The 20,141-nt window shown below is 34.3% G+C and overlaps 2 protein-coding genes across 4 annotated transcripts; both read right to left on the bottom strand.

Moving 5' to 3' along the window:
• Positions 1-2,910: 2,910 nt before the first annotated feature.
• LOC110112807 lies at positions 2,911-3,729 on the bottom strand. The gene has a single exon (XM_020845143.1). It carries the CDS (start codon positions 3,727-3,729, stop codon positions 2,911-2,913), a length of 819 nt encoding a protein of 272 aa, XP_020700802.1.
• Positions 3,730-10,675: 6,946 nt separating this feature from the next.
• On the bottom strand, positions 10,676-17,687 carry LOC110112805 (bZIP transcription factor TGA10). Of its 3 annotated transcripts, XM_020845140.2 has the most exons (12): positions 17,587-17,687; positions 17,361-17,509; positions 17,089-17,189; positions 16,487-16,539; positions 16,216-16,356; positions 16,057-16,125; positions 15,875-15,934; positions 15,463-15,540; positions 15,158-15,227; positions 14,792-15,063; positions 11,855-12,094; positions 10,828-10,977 (listed from the first exon to the last, which is right to left on the bottom strand). In XM_020845140.2, exons 2-12 carry the CDS (start codon positions 17,426-17,428, stop codon positions 10,828-10,830), a joined length of 1,302 nt encoding a protein of 433 aa, XP_020700799.1. In that variant the 5' UTR covers positions 17,429-17,509; positions 17,587-17,687. The 3 variants fall into 3 exon arrangements, with proteins under 3 accessions (XP_020700798.1, XP_020700799.1, XP_020700800.1); XM_020845139.2 differs by having other exon boundaries at positions 10,676-10,977; positions 17,361-17,685; XM_020845141.2 differs by having other exon boundaries at positions 16,487-16,555; positions 17,361-17,685.
• Positions 17,688-20,141: the final 2,454 nt, after the last annotated feature.

The raw sequence follows: 20,141 nt of genomic DNA, 5'->3' as shown, positions 1-20,141 counted from the left end.
AAAGAGTTTTGGCTTTCCAACCCTCTAATAGAGATGTAATTTTTTGGATCAAGGGCTGAAAGTCAATCGTTTTCAGCTTTTTATAAAAAATAGGCAAGCCCAAGTATTTAATAGGGGATTGTGACTCTTAAATTTTCAAGATATTACAAATCTCCCCAGCAACATGAGAATTTTTTGAAATTAGGATAGAGCTTTTTAGTGGATTCACACTCAGACCAGAGACTGCCGCAAACTCCATAAGAGTAGTGTTAAGAGTGACAGCATTTGAAATGGAAGCAGATCCAAAGATCAGTAAGTCATCAGCAAACATGAGGTGGGAGACCTCACAATCCCCAGCAGAAATACCTTTGTAAAGTTTGTTGGAAGAGGCCAAATCCAATTTAGCAGATAAACCATCCATGATAATACTAAAGAGGTAAGGGGATAGGGGGCATCCTTGCCTAATGCCATTGGTAGAGTTGAAATAACCTTCGAGCACCCCATTAATACAAATAGAGAAGTGAACATCAGTGGTACACGCCTTGATCCAAGAAATGAATAAGTTAGGAAAACCTTTAGCTTCCAGCCTACTATAGAGGAAATCTCTCGAAACCATGTCAAAGGCTTTAGTAATGTCATATTAAGCACAAAAGTAATTGTTCTTAGCACTGAGATTAAAAGAGCCAAGAATATCAGAAGCTAAGAGAATGTTATCGAAGATAATTCTCTTGTGAATAAATCCACTTTGGCTAGGATGAATAATAAATGGCAAGACCTCTTTCATTCTATTAGCTAAAATTTTGGCAATGATCTTGTAGATGACATTGCAGAGAGCAATAGGTCTGAAATCTTTAACATTGCTAGCATGGGGGTGCTTAGGGATAAGAGCAATGGCAGTGGCTTTGATTTGATTCGGCATAAACCCAGTGTTAAAGAAGGAAGTCACTGCTCTGCAAAGTTGATTTTGAATGACCACCCAAGTGGCTCTATAAAAGTCAAAAGTAAATCCATCAGGTCCTGGTGCAGAAATGGAGTTTCCAGCAAACACAATACTCTTGATTTCATCATTAGAAATCGGAACAATCAGAGAAGAAATCAGATGATTGGGGATGATGTTCCCAGGAGGGAAATCAAAGGTAGAGTGATCCAAGTCACTAACACTGGGAGAATTGAAAAGATTTTTGTAGTGATTGATGAAGACATTGGCAATCTCAGGTTGAGTATAGAAGGTCCCATGCTCGTTGGTGATTTGCTTGATCTGATTGTAGTTTTTGGAGATATTAATTTTCGAGTAAAGGAACTTCAGATCGTCTTCCCCATGAGTGAGCCATTTCACCTTAGCACGTTGGGTGATCCAAGAGGTTAAATTTGCATGGGAAATAGCTAGCTTGTTGTTGATAAAGTTAAGACTGCCATTGAGCTGAAGATTTAAAGGGTCAAGTTGAAGCTGAGTATTCACAGAGTGTTGAAGAGCTTTAAGAGAATCGATCTCATCTTGGTAATGATTGGCATTAGACCAATGCTTTTGCTTCATGATATTTTTGAGAGTCTTAAGCTTGAAATTGAAGGAACTTAATGGGATGCTCATATTGGGGAGAGAAAAGGCTTCCACAAGACAACTCCAAAATTCTGGGATCCTGGCATAGTAATTTTTGTAAAGGAAGCGGTGCCCACGACTGTAATCATTGGAGTTAACCAGAATAAGAGGGGTATGGTCAGAGCAATCCGGATCGGCAACTCTATAGAAAGAGTTAGGAAAAGAGGCAAGCCATTGGTCATTAACAAGGACCCGGTCGAGTTTAATGTGTATGGGATTGAAGTGTTGTTGGTTGTAACAAGTGTAGAAGTGACCACCAGATGAAAGTTCTTGGGTCCCGGTATTGAAAACCATACTATTGAAATCACCCAGTTTGGAGGCAGAAAGAGCCACACCTCCAGCTTTATCACCCAAGTTACGGCAACAGTTAAAGTCACCAATAACATCCCAAGGGGTGTTAATGGTACCAGCAATGTCTTGCAAGTTTCTCCATAAAGTTTGTCTCTCAGAGTGAGAGTTGCTCGCATAAATAGCAGTAATGGCACAAACAGTATTAGCAGAAGTACTAATAAAACCATGAATGAGTTGATTAGTCATACGAAGAGGAGTAAAGTTAACGGCATTCTTATTCCATTTTACCCAGATACGACCTGGGTTGGAATACAAAAAATTATCACAGGTTCCTTCCAAAGGAAAATTTTGGTGCTGAGCTAGAAACCAGGGGTTAGAGAGATTGGGGGCAGAGATTTTGGCTTCCAAAATAAAGAGGAGGTAAAGATTGTGAGTACGGGCAAGGAGTTTGCAGTTGTTCACTTTGTCCGGGTTGTTGAACCCACGTATATTCCAAGCTGCAATGTTGGGTAAGGACATTATTATTTGTGGTTGGGTGTAGAGGCCTTTTTGGATTGCTTGCCTCTAGTTTGCTTTTGGTTTTGATTGATAGTGTTTCGGGCTTTTGGAGTGTTTGAGGTGGATCTGGAAGTCTCAGTTGAGATTGAGGGAATATTTGGTTGATGATTACGGGGTGAAGTCTGGGGTGGGCTGTTTTGGTTTTGGGTAGTATTGACTAGGGGATTGTTTTTAGGTGGAGTTAGGGAATGAGTATGTGTTGAAGCATGATGAAGCATTTCATCGGATTTATCTTGGTCAAATTAAGTTTGAAACTTGTTTGAAGTGTTTATTGGTGGGGGTCCTTGTAATGAGGGAAGCAAGACGGTGGGGTCCTGAACCTCTCTAGAATGAGAGTTGAGATTTGGTATCGAAGGGCCAGCAGAAGGAGTTTGGGTTAGAGTAAGATTTGGTGTTTGGGTGTTAAGGGCACTGTTAGGAAGAATTTTGGCAATGGGGGGATGCTTGGGAATTGTCAGCCTAGGAGGAGGAGAGGGTCGCAGCTTTCAACTTGAACTCCTACCCCTGGGATTAAGGATGGCAGTTGGTTTTATGATAGGATCTTTGGGGCAAAGAGTGGGAGGGTGCATGATTGAGCCGCACTGAGAACAACGCTCAGGCTTCCAGTCGTATTGGACACGTAAAGGAGAAGATTTTCCATCAACACAATAGAAGATTTTCTCATGGAACGGAGAGTTGCTAGTAACTTGAGCACACACTCTTGCAAAAGTCAGACGGGTTTTAGCCGTCCTTAGAGCATCAACTGCGATAGGAATTCCGACACAACTAGCAAGTTTAGAAATACCTTCCGGAGTCCAGAGTGATAGAGGCAAGTTTATAATTTTAATCCACAGTGGAATAGAAGGAAATTCCTCACGCTTGGGAACAAAATCCGGACTCCATTTCTGCAAAATGAATGGCTTGCCGAAAAAGAACCACGGGCCGCCAGTCCATGCATGTTCATAGTCTTCGATGGCAGTAAATTTGAGCAAGAAGAAGCCTTCATCCATGGTGAGCAGAGAGATATCACCTTTGAGCTGCCAGGTCTTCGTGATGGTCGTAAGAAGGGATTCGTAGAACGGCCGCTTCCCGATGGAGTAGCCAACCAACGAGAGAGACCATTCTGGGGCTCCAGCAACGAACTGATCAGCCGTACAGTTGGCCGTGAAATTTTGGGTTGGGACAAAGGAGAGGGAGTGAGAAAAATCAGAGGAGATTTTAGGCGTAGTGGTTATGAGATTCTTCCAGAGGGGAAGAACAGTGGGTAAAGGCGGAGGGGAGGAAGTGGATGTAGAGGGGAGAGGTGGAAAACTGGGGTCAGCCATGGTGGAGGCCTCCGGCCGAGGAGGCGGCGGTGGAAGCAACGTAGGAAAAGGGAAAACCCTAGCGGAGCTCACGAAACACTAGTGCTTTTTAGAATTCACTTTCGCTCCAAAATTTCTTTTAGCATTGGAATGGGCTTAGGCCCCAAAATTTCCAAAAAAAAAATAATAATTTTTTGATCAAGTTGAATCGGTCAACCTAGTTAAAATAGGATAAATTCATGAAAAATAAATTTCCAAATTTAAGCTCTAAGCCTAATGCATTAAACCCAAATAGCCACTAAGGAGTCCATCTAGTAATCTTTGATTGGTTAACTGGTCAACAAAGCCTAGAAACTTATATTCTTCAAATAGGTCAAATCCACATGAAAAATCACATAAGCTTACTTTGCCAGCTAGTTTTGATCAAACAAATTTTTTCCATTAAATGCCTAAACAATCTTAAACTACCTCAACCCTTAGTTTATCCTAAATCAAGCTAGTAGTCCCCTCCATGTAAAAAGATAACCCATCACTTTTAAGATTTATAGGCAATTCTTTTGCTCCCTAACTATCTAAGACACTTAGCATTCATCCAAGCAAAAGCTCTAAGCATCACAGCCCTTGGATTAGCCTATATGGCTTGGAAGAGGGTAAACCTAGAAACTTCATTAAAGAAATAATCCATGTATGGAGCCTCCCAAGATCTACCTTGTTTCTTTCATTTCACTTCTAAAGAATCCCTTCCTTTCCCACTCTTTTTTAGGGCTTAGAAGCTCGCTAGTGAGGAGATCTATGGGGGACCTAAAGCTTCATCGTTTAAGAATTTTTAACTCCTAATCCAAACATCCTCCAGATATGGTTTCTTCAAAGAAGTTTTTCCCAAGGAGCTAAAGACACAAAACAAGCTCAAGAAATCCCTTTGAGACTTCTATAAAGGTAAATATCATTCTCTAATCTTAAAATTAGGATTTCAAATAACTTCTATGATCTTCTATATAAACCTCTCAAACTTTATATAATGAAAGGTTAAATTATTAAATTAATCTCACAAGATTTGTGATGTTTGGTTCATTAAATACTCAATAATAGACAAAAGAAAGTTCCTTGAGAAAATATGTCCTATGGAAGATGATTAAATTTGGAACATCTATTTTGTGCTCATGGCAAAGTTTTTTTCAGACAGAACATCATATCTATCTATTTTGAACCGCAGGATAGACCATTACTCATATGACCAAATCTTAGCAATCAAATTAAAACCATGCATGATTGGCATTGTGGAACTATGCATACCTATTTAACTACTAATTACCACTATTTCAATAGGCCAACACATAAGCGATACATGGTAACGCCACAACCAATCTTTATGCCGCCACTGATCATTACTTAGTTGGATGTTTAAATGCATTAAATAGACAAAAAACAATGAAAATTCATAGTAAATCTATTTTTTAGTTACATATAAGGGCTCTATGGAATGATAGAGCATAACCCTAAATATTAAAAATAAAATGAATATGTTTTTCAATTTTTTTTCTTTCTACGAACCTTGGTAAAACCCTCGTCGTCCATCATATTGTCCCCATTATTATCAGGCGTACAGACATTAGTTAAAAATCATTCACCTGAGTTCTATAAATAATACCATTAAGATCATGAATAGTAACAACATTAGAAGAATCAAGAAGTATTTCACCATCTTCACTAGTATTAATTCTCATAATATTAGAAGGTCTAGCAATTTTAGTATTCAAAAAGATATTTTGATCCATACTTGCAAAAAAATTAGATAATTGAGAAAGCTCCTTATTCATATTGCATATTATCTAAGATAATTTTTGTTCCTGTAAATTATCTAAATTACCAAACTCATCAACCTGAAATCCAGTAGGATCTCCCATTTTTTATGCAAGATAATCAATATGTTGTAGTTAGATGTTAGATCCCATGAGTTCAAGTTCAGCTCAATCTTCATATAACAAATCAATATTATGAGTAAAATTCAAATCATTGTTAACATTAATAGGCAAAATAGCAATGTATGTTTCCTTTAACACATCAGCTGGAAGAGGGGTCAGATTCAAGTTGGTAGTGGCATTAACATTTTTTCCCCATGATAAACATCAGATTGGAAGTCTGTCCTACCTTAAATCTCTTCCACCTCAATAGCTTGAGGATAATTTTTTTTAAAGTACGATGCAAAAAAAAAAAAAAATCATATGGTGACCATGAATTTTGCAATGCATATAGAAATCATAAACATTTTAAAATTCAACTTGTTGCATATACCCAAGAGATTTAGATCCCAACAAGACTTCTCTTAGATGTTTCTTAGATATATCCACTTCTACTAAAATACGAGCCATTGAAGGTCCAGTTTTGGATGCAATAGATTGGTTAATTTGAAGTAGATGATCAAACAATGAAGAACAATATTATTAAATAAATGTAAATGAAGAAGAGGAAAGGAAATCCAAATAGGTACGATAAGGGACTCCTCTTTAATATAAAAGAAAGGAGTTCATTTAAGCAAATGTGTTTGACAATTACTTATGTTATAAGAGCATCTAGCAAAAACTTGACTATAATCCAGATCATTCGAAAACTGAATCGAAACATGATGAGGGTCTAGTAAATCAATGGAGAATAATCTAGATAGGTTCAAATTAGCAAAAAAATATATAGATTGCATCCAAGTTCGATCACCTTAGAGAAAATTTACCAATTAAATTGAATTGGAAAGGAGAAGCAAGCTTCACCACATCCTTATAAGGAATAAAAAATCGCAGGAGCCGCATTAAAGGATGACTGCTTAACAGAGATAACTAGGGAATTCAAGGTTGAATTCCCTGAGATAACATCCTTAAGAGATCAAGAAACAAAATTAGGAACAATTCCAAAAAAAATTAAGAAACCTTTTTTTTTTTTTGATAAAATAATTAGTGATCATTTTACCCGATGGGTTAGGTGGGGGCTCCATTATTAAAAAGGTAAAAATGAATATAAAAATAAGGGGAAAGAAGCCCTAAAGTAAAGAAAATGGGAAAAGAAGATTCAAACTCTAAAAAATATAGATAAAACTAAGAAAGATCACCAACTATCAACTAAAGAGGAAGGACAAAGAAGAAACCTAAAATCTCCATTCATGTTTTTATTTAGAAGATGATTTAAGAATTTTTATTTGGATTACCAAATGACCTCTAAAAGTTTGTTAGGATTGTTAAGCCTTTTTGAACTAGCTCTAGGCTAACCAAGAGGATGGGCGGGGATGCATTGGTAGTTTTATTATTATTTTTTTTTTGAATAATTTAAAACAAACACAATAAACCACAATAATTAAAATGATAAAAATAAAGTGCAAGAATAAAATAGAAAGAATGCACCAGATTTTATAGTAGTTCGGTCAACTTAACCTACATCCACTACCCAGAGCCTTTCCTCAAAATATTGCATTAAAACACAATTACTCTCCTTTTGCGCCCATATCAAGGTAGAGAAGGCTTTATAAACTCCTTTTCACCAACCCCAGTGAGGCAAAGAACTTGGACTCATTTTGCTTCCTCCTAAAGTAGGCAGAGAAACTTGATCTAATACTTACGAAGAACTCCCTAGAGCTACTAAGGAGCCAAGGATTATGAATGGAGAAGATGGCTCAAATCCTTGCTTGGAGAAACCTTTATGAACACCTCACAAACTCCCCCTCACAATATTCTCTTTCTTTATCCCAAGCTCTCCCTCTCCTTCTCTAAGATCTCTTAGGTCAGGACAATAGCAAAAGATACTCTCATTAACAAATAAGAGATCTTATAAATAAGTCCTTAAAAATGGCCTTAATTTGTAACATGCCTTTAAAGATCATCCAGGACGATTAGTATATTTTAGTCCTTCTAACTAGGATGATATGGGTGTGATGTATAATTAGAAGACATAATTTATTCTGATCATCCAAGACTATATAGACATCATCTTATACGAATAGTTCAAAATCATATATATAGTCTAGTAGATAGTTCAGGACATCTAGGAGATACATATTAGATGATGAAGAAACATAACTGATCGTCCAGAATGATGTTTGGATCTGCTTATATGATTAGTTTAAAACCAATTATTATCATGCAATAGATAGATTGAGTCATCCAGGAAAATTATCTAGACGATGAAGAAGTATAACTGATTATCCAGTAGATAGTTCGGCACGTTCAGGTGATTCAGGAGAAGACTAAGGTTTCTCTTATAGATCATCCAAGATGGTCTTGTAATTGTCCTGGATGATATGATCTATCAATCTAACCTTAATTAATTTTCTTAATCAACTGACTAATTTAGGCATGATTGTAATGAATCGTCTTGGACGATATGGGATCATCCTATATAATTTCCATGATGATGGGAGTATCATTCAGGATGATTTGCTTAAGCAAGTTAACATGACCCAAATGCTCTAATTAGGGTTTCTATTTTTGAGGGATCATCCAGGATGATTTTCAAATTGTACCGTATGATATGATCAAAAATTAAAAAAAAAAAAAACCTAACTCACTAAATTTTTTCCCATAAGTGTGTGTGTAAGGTTACTTAGCTTTAAGATCCCCTAAAATACATTTGACTCAAGAAAAGGTAAAAGATACATTGAAATAGAAATTGTAGACTAACTCAATCCTAGTCTACCTGATCTTGAGCTGATTGATGTTCAAAGAAAACTTGTGGACCTAAAAGGCTAGTGATCTAGGCACATAAAATAGATATGCATTAATAGTAATAGTCAAGGAAAAATAATATTTGTTATCCTCAAAATATTAGCGCTTGGGTTAAGATTTGCAACAATCGATCTCCTGATTTTTTATGATGGCAAACATTATTGTGAAACAATTCAAATAAGCCATTTTTTCTTTTTAATTTATTAAAAAAAATGAAACATAAAACAAAGGATAACATTGTAAGTAAAGAAAACCAAATTTTACTAATGCAAGTGAATGATACAAACAATTCAACACTAACACTACTCTACAAGTAAAAAGATATGGGCTTAGACTGGTACATCCTCTAACAAATGTCTACTGAGAACATCCATGACTAAAGCAAAAAGATATGGGCTTAGACTGGTTCCTTGATGTAAACCAACTGTAATAACAAAAAACTTTTAAAAAAATTAAAAACACTCACCTTGGAGGCGGCGTCGCGCATGGGAGTTGGGAGAGAACTTCGACCTTGTAGTGGGGAGTTCGTCGACGGCCAGAGGGACCTCGTCGGTGGCCGGAAACAGCTCATCGGTGGCCTAAATTTTCTCGGTTGCGGGAGAGGGCGGGCAGAGGAGAGGGGGCGAGCGCAGCCAAAGAGAGAGAGAGAGCACGAGATGAAATGAAATGGGAGGCTCGGGCTGATTCATTTTAGAGCTTTTACCGACGGTTCAAACCGCCGGTATTAAAATTACTTAACACCGGCGGTTTTTTGCCGCCGGTATAGCGCCGGTAAGTTTAAGGGCCGGCGGTTTTGTGACCGCTCCTATTTCCGGCGACAAAAACTTGCCAAACGGCCGGTTTTATCGCCGGTATTAACCGACGGCCTAACCGCTGGGTAAACCGCCGTTAGTACCGGCGGCTAAACAATTGCTGGTACAGGCCTCCAGTATTTGAAGAATTTCCTGTAGTGAAAGCCCCAATTAGTTTCTTAGAAGGGCAAAAGTTCTAAAACAATCACATTTTTTTTAATTTAAAATATAATAAGGAAAAGCAACCCGGAAGGCCGCTAGAAATTTTGCCAAAAAATTTCCAAAAAAAAAAAAAATTTCCAAAAAAAAAAAAAAATCGGGCATATTTCATCATAAGCAGCCGAAAATTTGTCGGAAAGCCGCCGGAAAAATTCGTCGGTAATGTGCCATTTTCTTGTAGTGTAAATTAATAATAGCAAGGAGGGTTGTTTGTGGCATAGTTAAAATTAATCTATTGGTACAAGAAAATGAATGAGTTTTTAAATTAGTCGAACCTTAATATCAAGTGCTGAAACTTGTGATCTCATGACCTAATATTTAAGAAATTTTTTCAAAAAGTTATATTTAATTGCATACAAGTCTTAAATTTTACAATTGAACTGCACTTTATTTAATTGCTGTTGTATAATCTCTCTTAAATTACATTTTACTGTGTTATGAATATTGTCATATATTTCTTATAGTTTATTTTTGTAATTGTACTCACTATGTTATATCAATCTTATAACCTATTGTGTTATTCCCTTTATTTGATTATTGTTTAAACCGTATTAATTCTTCCTTGTCAAAATCATATTCAAACCTTCAAGGAATTTGGTTTGAACGCAATTCGAACAAGGTTTCAATATTCACCCAGACCTTCTTAGAATACATTTTGATCTTTGTTTAAATATTATTCAAATCAATATTGATTGTAATGGACTTTCTGTCATTAAAAAATAGCCGTATTACACTTTATTGGAAAATAAGGACTAAATATATTAGTACAGTACTGTTAAAAATATACAAAAGGTTATGGTAGGGGCAAATTAATGCATCCGGTCACCGGACACGGAAAATAGGTTCGGACATCCAATAAAAATTCGTCACGTCATCTACGCTTTTGACTTACGCTTTAATTGCGCTTTGACTGCGTTTTTGACTGTGCTTTGACCTGCGTTTTACATGTGTTTTACCTGCACTTTACCTGCTCTTTACCTACGCTTTACCTTCGCTTAATTTAAAATAATATTTTATTAATATCCGGACCTATCTCCGAGTCTGGTGACCGGATGCAATAATTTGCCTAGGGTAGGAGCCATTATGTACTCCTTTCAGAAGCTATGAAAAAGAAGGTCTTTTAAAAATAATATCATTAACTTCTTTATAATAAATCGATCTGAATTAATGTAATCTATATTTTTTATTGATAAAATGTTTGTATATTTGTGCATCTTTAACCCTTAATTTTTGCATCATGAACTTTGAGGAGAAGCTGATAACTTTAAGTATTATTAAAGATTTTATTAGCATTTATGCATCTAAGTAAAATACAAGCAAAGCTATACCAATCAGATAAAAAAGAAGCCACTTTATATGGTGATAACTCTCCTTAAATTCTGTTTCTTTCATATTTCATATAAGCATTACTCATGCCTTGGGCGAGAAAGCCAAAGGGAACTTAGAGCTCGGAGACGATGAAAGTATTCAGAAATGGCCAATAAGCACTTTGCACTCTGGCGTACCGTTAATATTTCATAGAGCCGATGAAGTGTTTCCAGCCTTAAGTTGTCAGCCTGTAATCACACATTGAACTTATGATATCTAAGCACATATATATTCTACTAAATACCATACTTAGTTATAAAACAATACATAGACTAAAAAAATAAAATCTTCTGCCCCATCAAAATATTTAAATTAATATAAGTGAATCAAAATTTTATTTTCAAATTATGGAGTTATGATTAAGCATACAGCCTTCTTCAGGAGAAATTATTCTGTGTAGACACCGGACAGTTCGGAGACGAAGTCATCCGGTACACAACAGGTATACAGCCGTGGTACATAGCAAAAAGGGTAACTTGGCGTGGTATGATTTTTCTCCGAACGGCATCCAATATCCGCACAGAATAATTTTTCAATCTTCAGAATGTTAATCAAAACTTTTTACCTTTTTTTTAATTTTTTTATCCAATATAAGTTGACTTGTTCTCTATTGCTAAACAATTTACATTTTATCCAAAGTCAAACAAAATTTATGAAAATTAATATGAGTTGTTCACCTAATAAAGCTATAAAATTTCAATCTTTTACTATCTTGCAGCCTTATTCAACAAATGCCCAATGTAAGACTGATGCACATTGATTAGTATTAAATTAGAATAGGCATATTAGCTGAATGTGAGGACATGGAAAGCACAAATATGCGCTGTTAGTATATTGCGAAGTTGGTATTTAGTAACTAATATACAAAGGGCTGGCCAACTTTGGTGTGGTAGATAATTACTAATCTATTACAGTTTTTTATTTTTAGCGATAACTATTTTAATAGTTATAGTCAACTATTCTATCATAGTTATCTGTATGTTTTAGGAGAATATAAAATAAGCAAGTCGTTTTTCTCTGTAAACTCTTATTTTATTGAGAGATTATTGAAAGATTAGAACTTACTTGTCTAACGAAGCTCTCAAGTGTGGAGAGCTTGTTCATAGCTATGGCCATCTGACCCATGTAATTGGCCATATTCGACGTGAAGATAAAATTATTGGAGACGATGGTGTCGGCCAGAGATTGATAGAGGGCTTCAAGTCCTTGGCTGAGGGCCTCTTCAGTCTCTTGTGCAGAATGTTGCAATTTGCTTATTCCCAGTAGCTGTAGCTCTGTTAAGGGATCAATGTGGCTCAAGATAACCTAATAATAAGAGCAAAATAATACACACGAAGTCATTTAGTAATGTTTTAATAACAAATTATTAAAATAAATTAGAAGTTTATACAAGTTCATCAAATTGATGATAATGTCATGTTGATTGTCATGGCCGATTTCAATATAGTTTCATTGAGAAGAATTGCATGTAATCGTAATTTCATGAATATAAATATAAGATGATCGGCCCTCTTTATAAAAAGAAAATTTCGGATAGTAGAAATACAATTAAAAACTCCAAAAATATCTTTAATAAAAAACTTGTAAATAACGATCAACTTACAATGAAATTAACCTGGAATTAATTTAGGACGACTTTTTCACTACTTTTTAAAGCTGCTTTAAGAAGCAATAAGATAGCTGTCCCAAATAAAGACTAAGGCTTCGTTTGGGATGGCTTTTTTATTGCTTTCTAAAATGGAGTTTTAGTACAAAAATAAAAAAGTTTGTACTAAAACTCCGTTTTAGAAAGCAATTAAAAAGTCGTCCCAAGGCTTCGTTTGGAACGGCTTTTTTAAAACATCTTTTTAGTACAAAAAAATTAATTTTTGTACTAGAAAGACAATTTAAGGAGGAGGAAGAAAGCCGTCACAAACGAAGCCTTCATTTGAGACGGCTTTTTTCTTGCTTCTTAAAGCAGATTTTTAGTACAAAAAATTTAATTTTTGTACTAAAAAACCGCTTTAAGAAGCAAGAAAAAAACCGTCCCAAACAAATCCTAAATCTTGATAACTTTTTGTTGTAGTACAAAATCAAACTCTATCGTAACAAACACTAATCATTTTTTTGTTCAAATAGTAATTAGGTTTTAAAAAACCATAAAAAACCATAAATAATTGTACCAGCATTAAAATTTAAAATTCTTTAATGTTTCCACTAATTAGATGCTTGGACTGCTTAACAGTGCAGATTTATGGTAAATATTCAGCTTTCCTATTGCATGCACAAGCAAAGCTACTTTATTAAAAAAGAAAGAAAGTTATGGCCTCTCCTATCATATTTTAGCTATCAAAACCTCTGCCCATACGTGCACTAAATTCTCTTGTATTGTTTTGGCTTGCTACTTCTGTAGAAAGTGGGGATGAACTAAGTCAAATCTTTCTAGTTGCTAAAACGACAGGTGATTAATCAAGCAATGTACTAATCAAGATATTAATGCATAAAACCACTCCATAGGTCCTCTCTAGAATTGACAATAAAAAAGCTAATTAACAACTCTTGTTATCTTTCAACTTGTTGATTTCTCTCTAGACACAAGTTTTTTGTCCATTATGCGATCATTTCAATTCAAAATCTTATTTTGTATACGTATATAGCTTGAAATAAATTGAAAGTAATCTTTTAAATCTACCACCACCACAACAACAACAACATCAAGCCTTTATCCCACTACGTGGGGGTTGGCTATATGAATTATTTTTCTCTATTACGGCCAGTTAAGAGTCAAATTCTAATTTAGATCTAGTAAAGAAAGGTCATTTTTAATAGTTCTTAACCACAAGTCGTTTTAGGTCTACTTCTATCTTTCTTAACATAGGTTAAATCTAATAAATCTAATCTCCTAACCGGGTTATCAGAAGGCCGTCGTTTTATGTGACCAAACCATCTGAGATGACTTTCTCTAATCTTATAAGCCCTGGAGCTACTCCAACCTTTTCACGTTTATGCTCATTTCGTAGCCTGTCTCTAAGAGTAAAGCCACTCATCCACCTGAGCATCCTCATCTCTGCAACACTACTTAATTTAATATTATACTTCTCATTTAATGGCCAAAATTCTACGCCGTAAAGTATTGCATGTCTAACCACCATCATATAGAATTTTCCCATAAGTTTAAGTGGTACTTTTCTATCACATAAAAAGCCCGATGCACTACTCCACTTCATCCAACCAACTTGAATTCTATTAATATTAACATCTCCATCTCTTTCACCATCACTTTGAACAATAGTCCCAATCTTTTTTCAAATCTAAAGAGATAAAAATTGAAGTTAAAAAATTGTCCACATTTTGATGTAGAATTTTTTTTTTAAAAAAAAGGATAAATTATTGGCCTAAATGGAGTAGAATATTTTATGCATAATATTGAATCAACATGTGCTCATAATTTGCGAAGAGGCACTTGATAAATATTATTAAAAAATTATTTATGTAAATGAAAAATAAGGCAAATTAACAACATGCATTTTTCTTAATAAAAGACATGCTAAATTTATGGTGTGAGAGTTCATGAAAGTGGCATGAATGATGTGAGGGGAGATCAAGAGAAATGGTGCCTAAATTGAACGTATGACTAAATATATATCTAAAATATAATCGAGAAATATATAATATTATTATTCTTCTTAAAAAGGATTAAAAAGTGAGACATGCCTAATCACTAATTAGTCTAATAATATAAAATGAAAATTAAGATTTATTATATCCGTATGAACTCATTTGATATGATTATTTATGGATTGAAAATTTATTATCATAGAAATTATTTTATTTTCGCTTATTCCGAGTGTAAAAATAAAATTATTATTTTCAAGAAAAATTTAAATTTTTTTTATCAAATTTAAAGTAATATATTATTCTTTAATTGCATCTAATTTAATCAATTAAATAAATTTCATCACAACATAATATTGATATAATCACCCCGCAATATCAAACCAATGAGGGTTCAATGGTACAAACCTTAATGATCTCAGAAGGGCAGAATCCTCCCATCCAAAGAAAACAGCGCTCCGCAGGCGTCTTCCACATTCCCGAGATGATATGAAAGACATCGGCCTTGATAGCCATACTCTTCAAATTCATCAAAGTGTTATAATGGGCGAGAGAGCTGCCGACGAATATATGAAGATCGTTTTCCGGCAGCCGTTCCTGCATCGCCGCCCGCAATTCCATCATGAGGCGGTGGTGCTCTTCCAGCCACCTTGCGTACTCAAGGTCGAACACAGCAGCACCTATATTAATTTACGTGAAGTATTGCAAGACAGTTATAAGTAACTGTATCAAAGTGGACAGCGAGGAGGAGGAAGAGGAAGTATAGTTAAGTGCCTGAGCTGAGGCCATCGGAGCTTGAGGGTAAGCCTTGTTCTCCTAATATGCCACCCCCAAGAAGGACGCCCTAGTTAAGAACAAAACCAACAAGAGAATTGATTATTTGATCCTTTTGAGATTGTCTAAAACTCTAGAATTGAATACAGAGAAGAGATAGAGATACTTTGATGATGCCCAGATTATTATACAAAGAGAGATGGAGCAGCAAAAGTTTTATCATTTTATGATAATGTGCGAAGAAGATGTGAAAAATCTAAAGACTTGATGGATGAGAAGGCTATTTTTCTGCTTCAAAAAATTACCTGTGTTCTTGCCCTTTGAATCTCCTGTTCTAGCTGATTAAGCTTCATCTTACACGACTCTAGTTGTTGAACATACGCCTATTGTCAAAAATGGTTATCAGAATTCAAAGCATAAGAAAATTGAAGCTCAAAATGATTTTTTTAATATATAAAAGTTAGGATACATAGAATAATACAGGAAAAAGATCAAATAAGTTTTAGCTTAGGATTTAAGAAAATTTTTCATGAATTAGAAGATATTTCATAAGTCATCCCTATTTAATCTGCAAGGCAACACATCAAAAAAAAAATATTTACAAGTTAAAATATTATATTTTACAAAATAAATATAGTATCGTATTTAGAAATATTTCAGAGCTCCAGATTTATATAATGAACCTAGTTTTTTTTTTTTTTTTGCTAGAACATATACCTTCTTTCTAAGTCTGCTCTTCCTTGCTGCCTCTCTATTTTGAGCAAGCCTTCGTAATGTCTGGTCAGAATGATAAGGGGGAGGAGCTTCAGGTTTCTTAAATGAATGAATAAGTAAATACTTGGAGGTTTCATGAAATGTATCCATTTTCATTCAAATTAAATGAACTTAATTATATAAACCTTTGCATCTGGTGTTTTGGGTCCTTCATGATCTGAGCTTGATGTTGTAGCCTTTCTGCTTCCTTCTTTCTGTCAAAGAAGAACATATTAAAAAAAAACAGATTAAATTAGGAGAAAAAAAAAATAGAATTAATTATAAATTGTCAATTAACTTCTCACCTTCACTGGTAATTTATCACTCTTGGTTGTATTTTGAGGATGAACAGCAGAGGTATTTTTACCGTTGCTTGTAGCTATGGGTTGTTCTATTGATTTCTTTGAAGCACTTTTTACTGTTGAAGCGCCTAAGCTCATACCAAACTGCATAAATATGTTTTTGAATAAAAAGAAAAAGGAAAAATTATTGAAAGACTAGAGCAAACAGAGGCTTAAGATTTAAAGGGAAAGAGGAAGATAAAGAAAGTTTTTTCTCGTTATTTATTTATATTACCTTGGTAGATGGCTCTACGTGCATTGGCTCTGATGGGAAAATATTTAGAGTTTCTGCATACATGAATTCCTGCAAACATTAAATCTCCTAAAGGTGCCACTCATTCATGAATAACATCACACAGAAAAGTTATATGATCAAAGCTAGAGAGAGAGAGAGAGAGAGAGAGAGAGAGAGAGAGAGAGAGAGAGAGAGCTTGTCATGCATTTGTTATAAATAATAAGGTAATCTGGAAAGGGAAAGAAGATAGAGAAAGAAAACCTGCTCAAGGAAAAGGTGGAAAAAAGGTGAGGGGTTGTACTAAATAATTCATAATTATTAAATCATTAGGGTACAAGAACTTGCAAGAAAATCATGAGTAGGCTGCTACAGATCTTAAACTTCAAAAAAAAGCTAAATTGTAGAAAAAAAAAATCTGTTTTCTGAAAATAAAACTTGAAACCCAAGTTGCAAAATAAGTGGTTAAACTCTGAGCACAAAAAAAAAGGTCAGAGAATGGAATTGATATCTTACCATAAAAAGTGTCCTATATACTTTTGAAAGATAATCTTTTATTTTTCTTCAACTAGATTAAATCATGTAAGTTATTGATAAAATCTCACCTCTTTGTTCTTGAGCTGATATGTGCTCCTGCCCATCTAGGTACATAAAAAAAGCTTGATCAAAATCCCCTAACTCATAGGCACCACCGGATTCCTTGCTTCTGCGTGCATGCAATATAATATCATTCACATCAAATAAGCTATCTCTCCTACCTTTTAATCTAATCAAGAAAGAAATAAGCACAGACACCAAACAATTCAAAAAAAAAATGAAACAGAAGCATATGGTATTTGATCTATCTTTGAATTTGATTAATCACTCGAAGAATTACATGTAGTTTTCATGCATGGAAGCTGAAGACTGGCTGGTGCCAAATGATATCTGCTGCTCTTTCGCCATGTAGAACTCTCGATTTTCTTCTTCCCTTTCTTAAACAAACTTGCTTTTAAGCAGGCTTGGAATTTCCTCCATTAATACTTTCTGCAACAAAAAGAAAGCGATGAAGAAATTTTTAAGCTTTTCTCCTTGTTAACTGTTCGTTTCCTTCTTCTGCTCACCGAAAGCTGGGAGAGGAAGACCTGGGAATGGAAACGGTTCCAAGATAAGGTGGAAAAGGGATAGAAATCCCATATGAATTGCTCTTAGAAATAGGAATACTTTATTATTACGTCCCTTTATTTCATCTAGAGACTTGTGTTATATAGTTTTTATTACTGATTTAGATTATGAACAGATATCTTAATTAATCTTTGGTCAGATTTTTCATAATTTTTTACTTTCTAACAAGTTGTTACATTATTTGATTATAAATTTATACTATTTTTACATTTTTTGTGATAAAAAGTAGTTTTTTAACACTAAATATGCTATAATATTCATAATAATTCTTTTAAAAAATCATTTTTCTTTCTAATTTCTCTAAAACTAAGCTTAGTGAAAAATATAGCTGCACCAAAAAAAAAAATTTAATGGACATTTGGGTCATCAAGATAAATTCACATACACATCACATATATAAGCTTTGAATCCAAAAACTCAAAATAGTTAATGCTCCCAACTAAGAGACTAAGGCTTCATTTTGGATGGCTTTTTTACTGCTTCTTAGAGCAGCTTTCTAATACAAAAATTAAAAAAACAATTATTAAGAACGTGCCCCTCTAAAAAAACAATTATTACATGTACTCTATCATGACCCTATCTTACAATGCAAATTTTTTATAAGAAAAATAAGAGAATGAGGTATAATTATTCAATCACCATTTTTATTACATGTATTATATTCATAAAAAATGGTTATAGAATTTATTGATCAATTATTTTTTGGTCAAAATAGATCTTAAAAGTATTGTATTTATTTTGATATATGTGTAATATATATTTTAATTAATTTTTTTATGTTTTGCACTCATTTTAAAACAAATTTAAGTATGGAGGATCAGTTTACATAAAAAAATTACAATTATTTTTATAAAAAATAAAACCTAACAATTCCATGATTTAACATGCAAGAACATGTTTTAGGCTTTCTTCAGAATAGTTTTCTTACTAATTTTCATAATAATTTTCTTATAAAAATTTTTAATCTGGCAATAATATCATATCACATGGCCAAACAGAGACCGCTCCCAAATGCTTTCTTTCCCTCAACCCAAACTGCCTGTTTCATTTTCCCTTTTGCTCCTCTCTTACAACTCGCAATCTCGAGCACAGCTTTCATTTTCTCTTTCACTCTTCTCTCGCCATGTTATTTGCATCCTTAATTTTGAATATACAGATCCTCTTGGCTCCAGTAATTTGATCGTTAGAAAATCGCCGGAAAATTAACCGCAAAAAATTTTTCCTGTAATGGATCTGATTTTCCTATAGTGGTTAATTAAGGAGCCCCCCGAATAAAATTTCTGACTCTGCCACTGTTTGTGCTAGAAAGATGCTTTAGAAAGCAATAAAAAACCGTTCCAAACAAATCCTACGACTTCATTTGAGACGGCTTTCTTATTGCTTCTTAAATTTTTTTTGTACAAATAAACTAATGTAAGAAGCAGTAAGAAAGCCGTCCCAAACAAAACCCAAAATGAGCTACACCAAATATATCTAAAATATGATAAGCAAAATTTACAGAAATGTTTAATTGGAGTTTTGTTTGTGGAGAAGGAGAGATTCTTCAACCATAACTCAAAAGTTTGTTGCACATTTGAGCTGCATTTAATTCTCGCTATTTTTTGAGTTTTGATGAAATATTTTATCAATAAGCAACATTAAGTAAAACTAATCCTCTAATTTAAGAGAAAGTGGTTTATCTTAAAATCCACATTGGTAAGGTGGGAGTGGTGATGTTACCCCTCGGGATGTGGACTTGGACAAGAACGTATGGAGCTATGGACTATTTGAAAGCTGCTGGTCGAGGATGTAGGCACCGCAGCTGGGAAGGCTGGAGCGGTTACCAGACTTCCTTTTAGTTGATTTGACTTAATTGCCCTTGCTTTAAAGAACAGATTAATTATAATTCTGGGTTGAGTGTTTGACTTGCGTGCCTTGCTAATAATAAAACTGCCTCTGACTTTTGCATCCGTAACGCAATTATTTAAAGATTGTTTGTCATGCTCAGTACTTCAGCCTGAAAAATCAAGTCCAACAAATTCTAAACTTATCTTTTGGTATATTTAAGATAAAAACTTTCTCTGGATTAAATTTGAGTTCATCTTAATTTTAATTTCAGTAAATTTATGATCAAATTAAACATCTTGACGATACGAACTCAACTACACCAATTTTATCTAATCTGAGCTAAAATGGGCCCAAAACAATTACCTGAAGCATTTTTTAAAAACATCAAGACAATAATTGGACGATCTAATGATCTCTTATAAATATGACATGCTTATAGTTAAAATCAAGCGACTCGACGAGACAAATCCAACGAAGGCAAGATCATCTAATTCTGATATCATTAAGTTACTTATGTTGAATGAATACTCTATGATCAAGAAATTAATATAGGTCGTCTTATGAAGCACTCCAAATTCATCCCAAATCGTCTTAGTATTGTACGAAGATCAAACACATATACAGATAAAGAGAGAGGGTGCATCATCCACTATAGACACCAAGAATT

Source organism: Dendrobium catenatum, unplaced genomic scaffold (genome assembly GCF_001605985.2).
Source record: "Dendrobium catenatum unplaced genomic scaffold, ASM160598v2 fragScaff_scaffold_475, whole genome shotgun sequence".
Taxonomy (NCBI): domain Eukaryota; kingdom Viridiplantae; phylum Streptophyta; class Magnoliopsida; order Asparagales; family Orchidaceae; genus Dendrobium; species Dendrobium catenatum.
This window is presented reverse-complemented; position numbering and strand designations above follow the sequence as displayed.

Coding starts and splice junctions, on each gene's coding strand:
- LOC110112807 (XM_020845143.1), bottom strand. CDS start 3,729: ATGGCTGACCCCAGTTTTCCACCTCTCCCCTCTACATCCACTTCCTCC.
- LOC110112805 (XM_020845140.2), bottom strand. CDS start 17,428: ATGGCGAAAGAGCAGCAGATATCATTTGGCACCAGCCAGTCTTCAGCT. Junction 15,935..16,056: donor CCAAAACACCAGATGCAAAG/GTTTATATAATT, acceptor CATTCTGACCAG/ACATTACGAAGGCTTGCTCA. Junction 10,978..11,854: donor TTGAGAGCTTCGTTAGACAA/GTAAGTTCTAAT, acceptor GTGTGATTACAG/GCTGACAACTTAAGGCTGGA.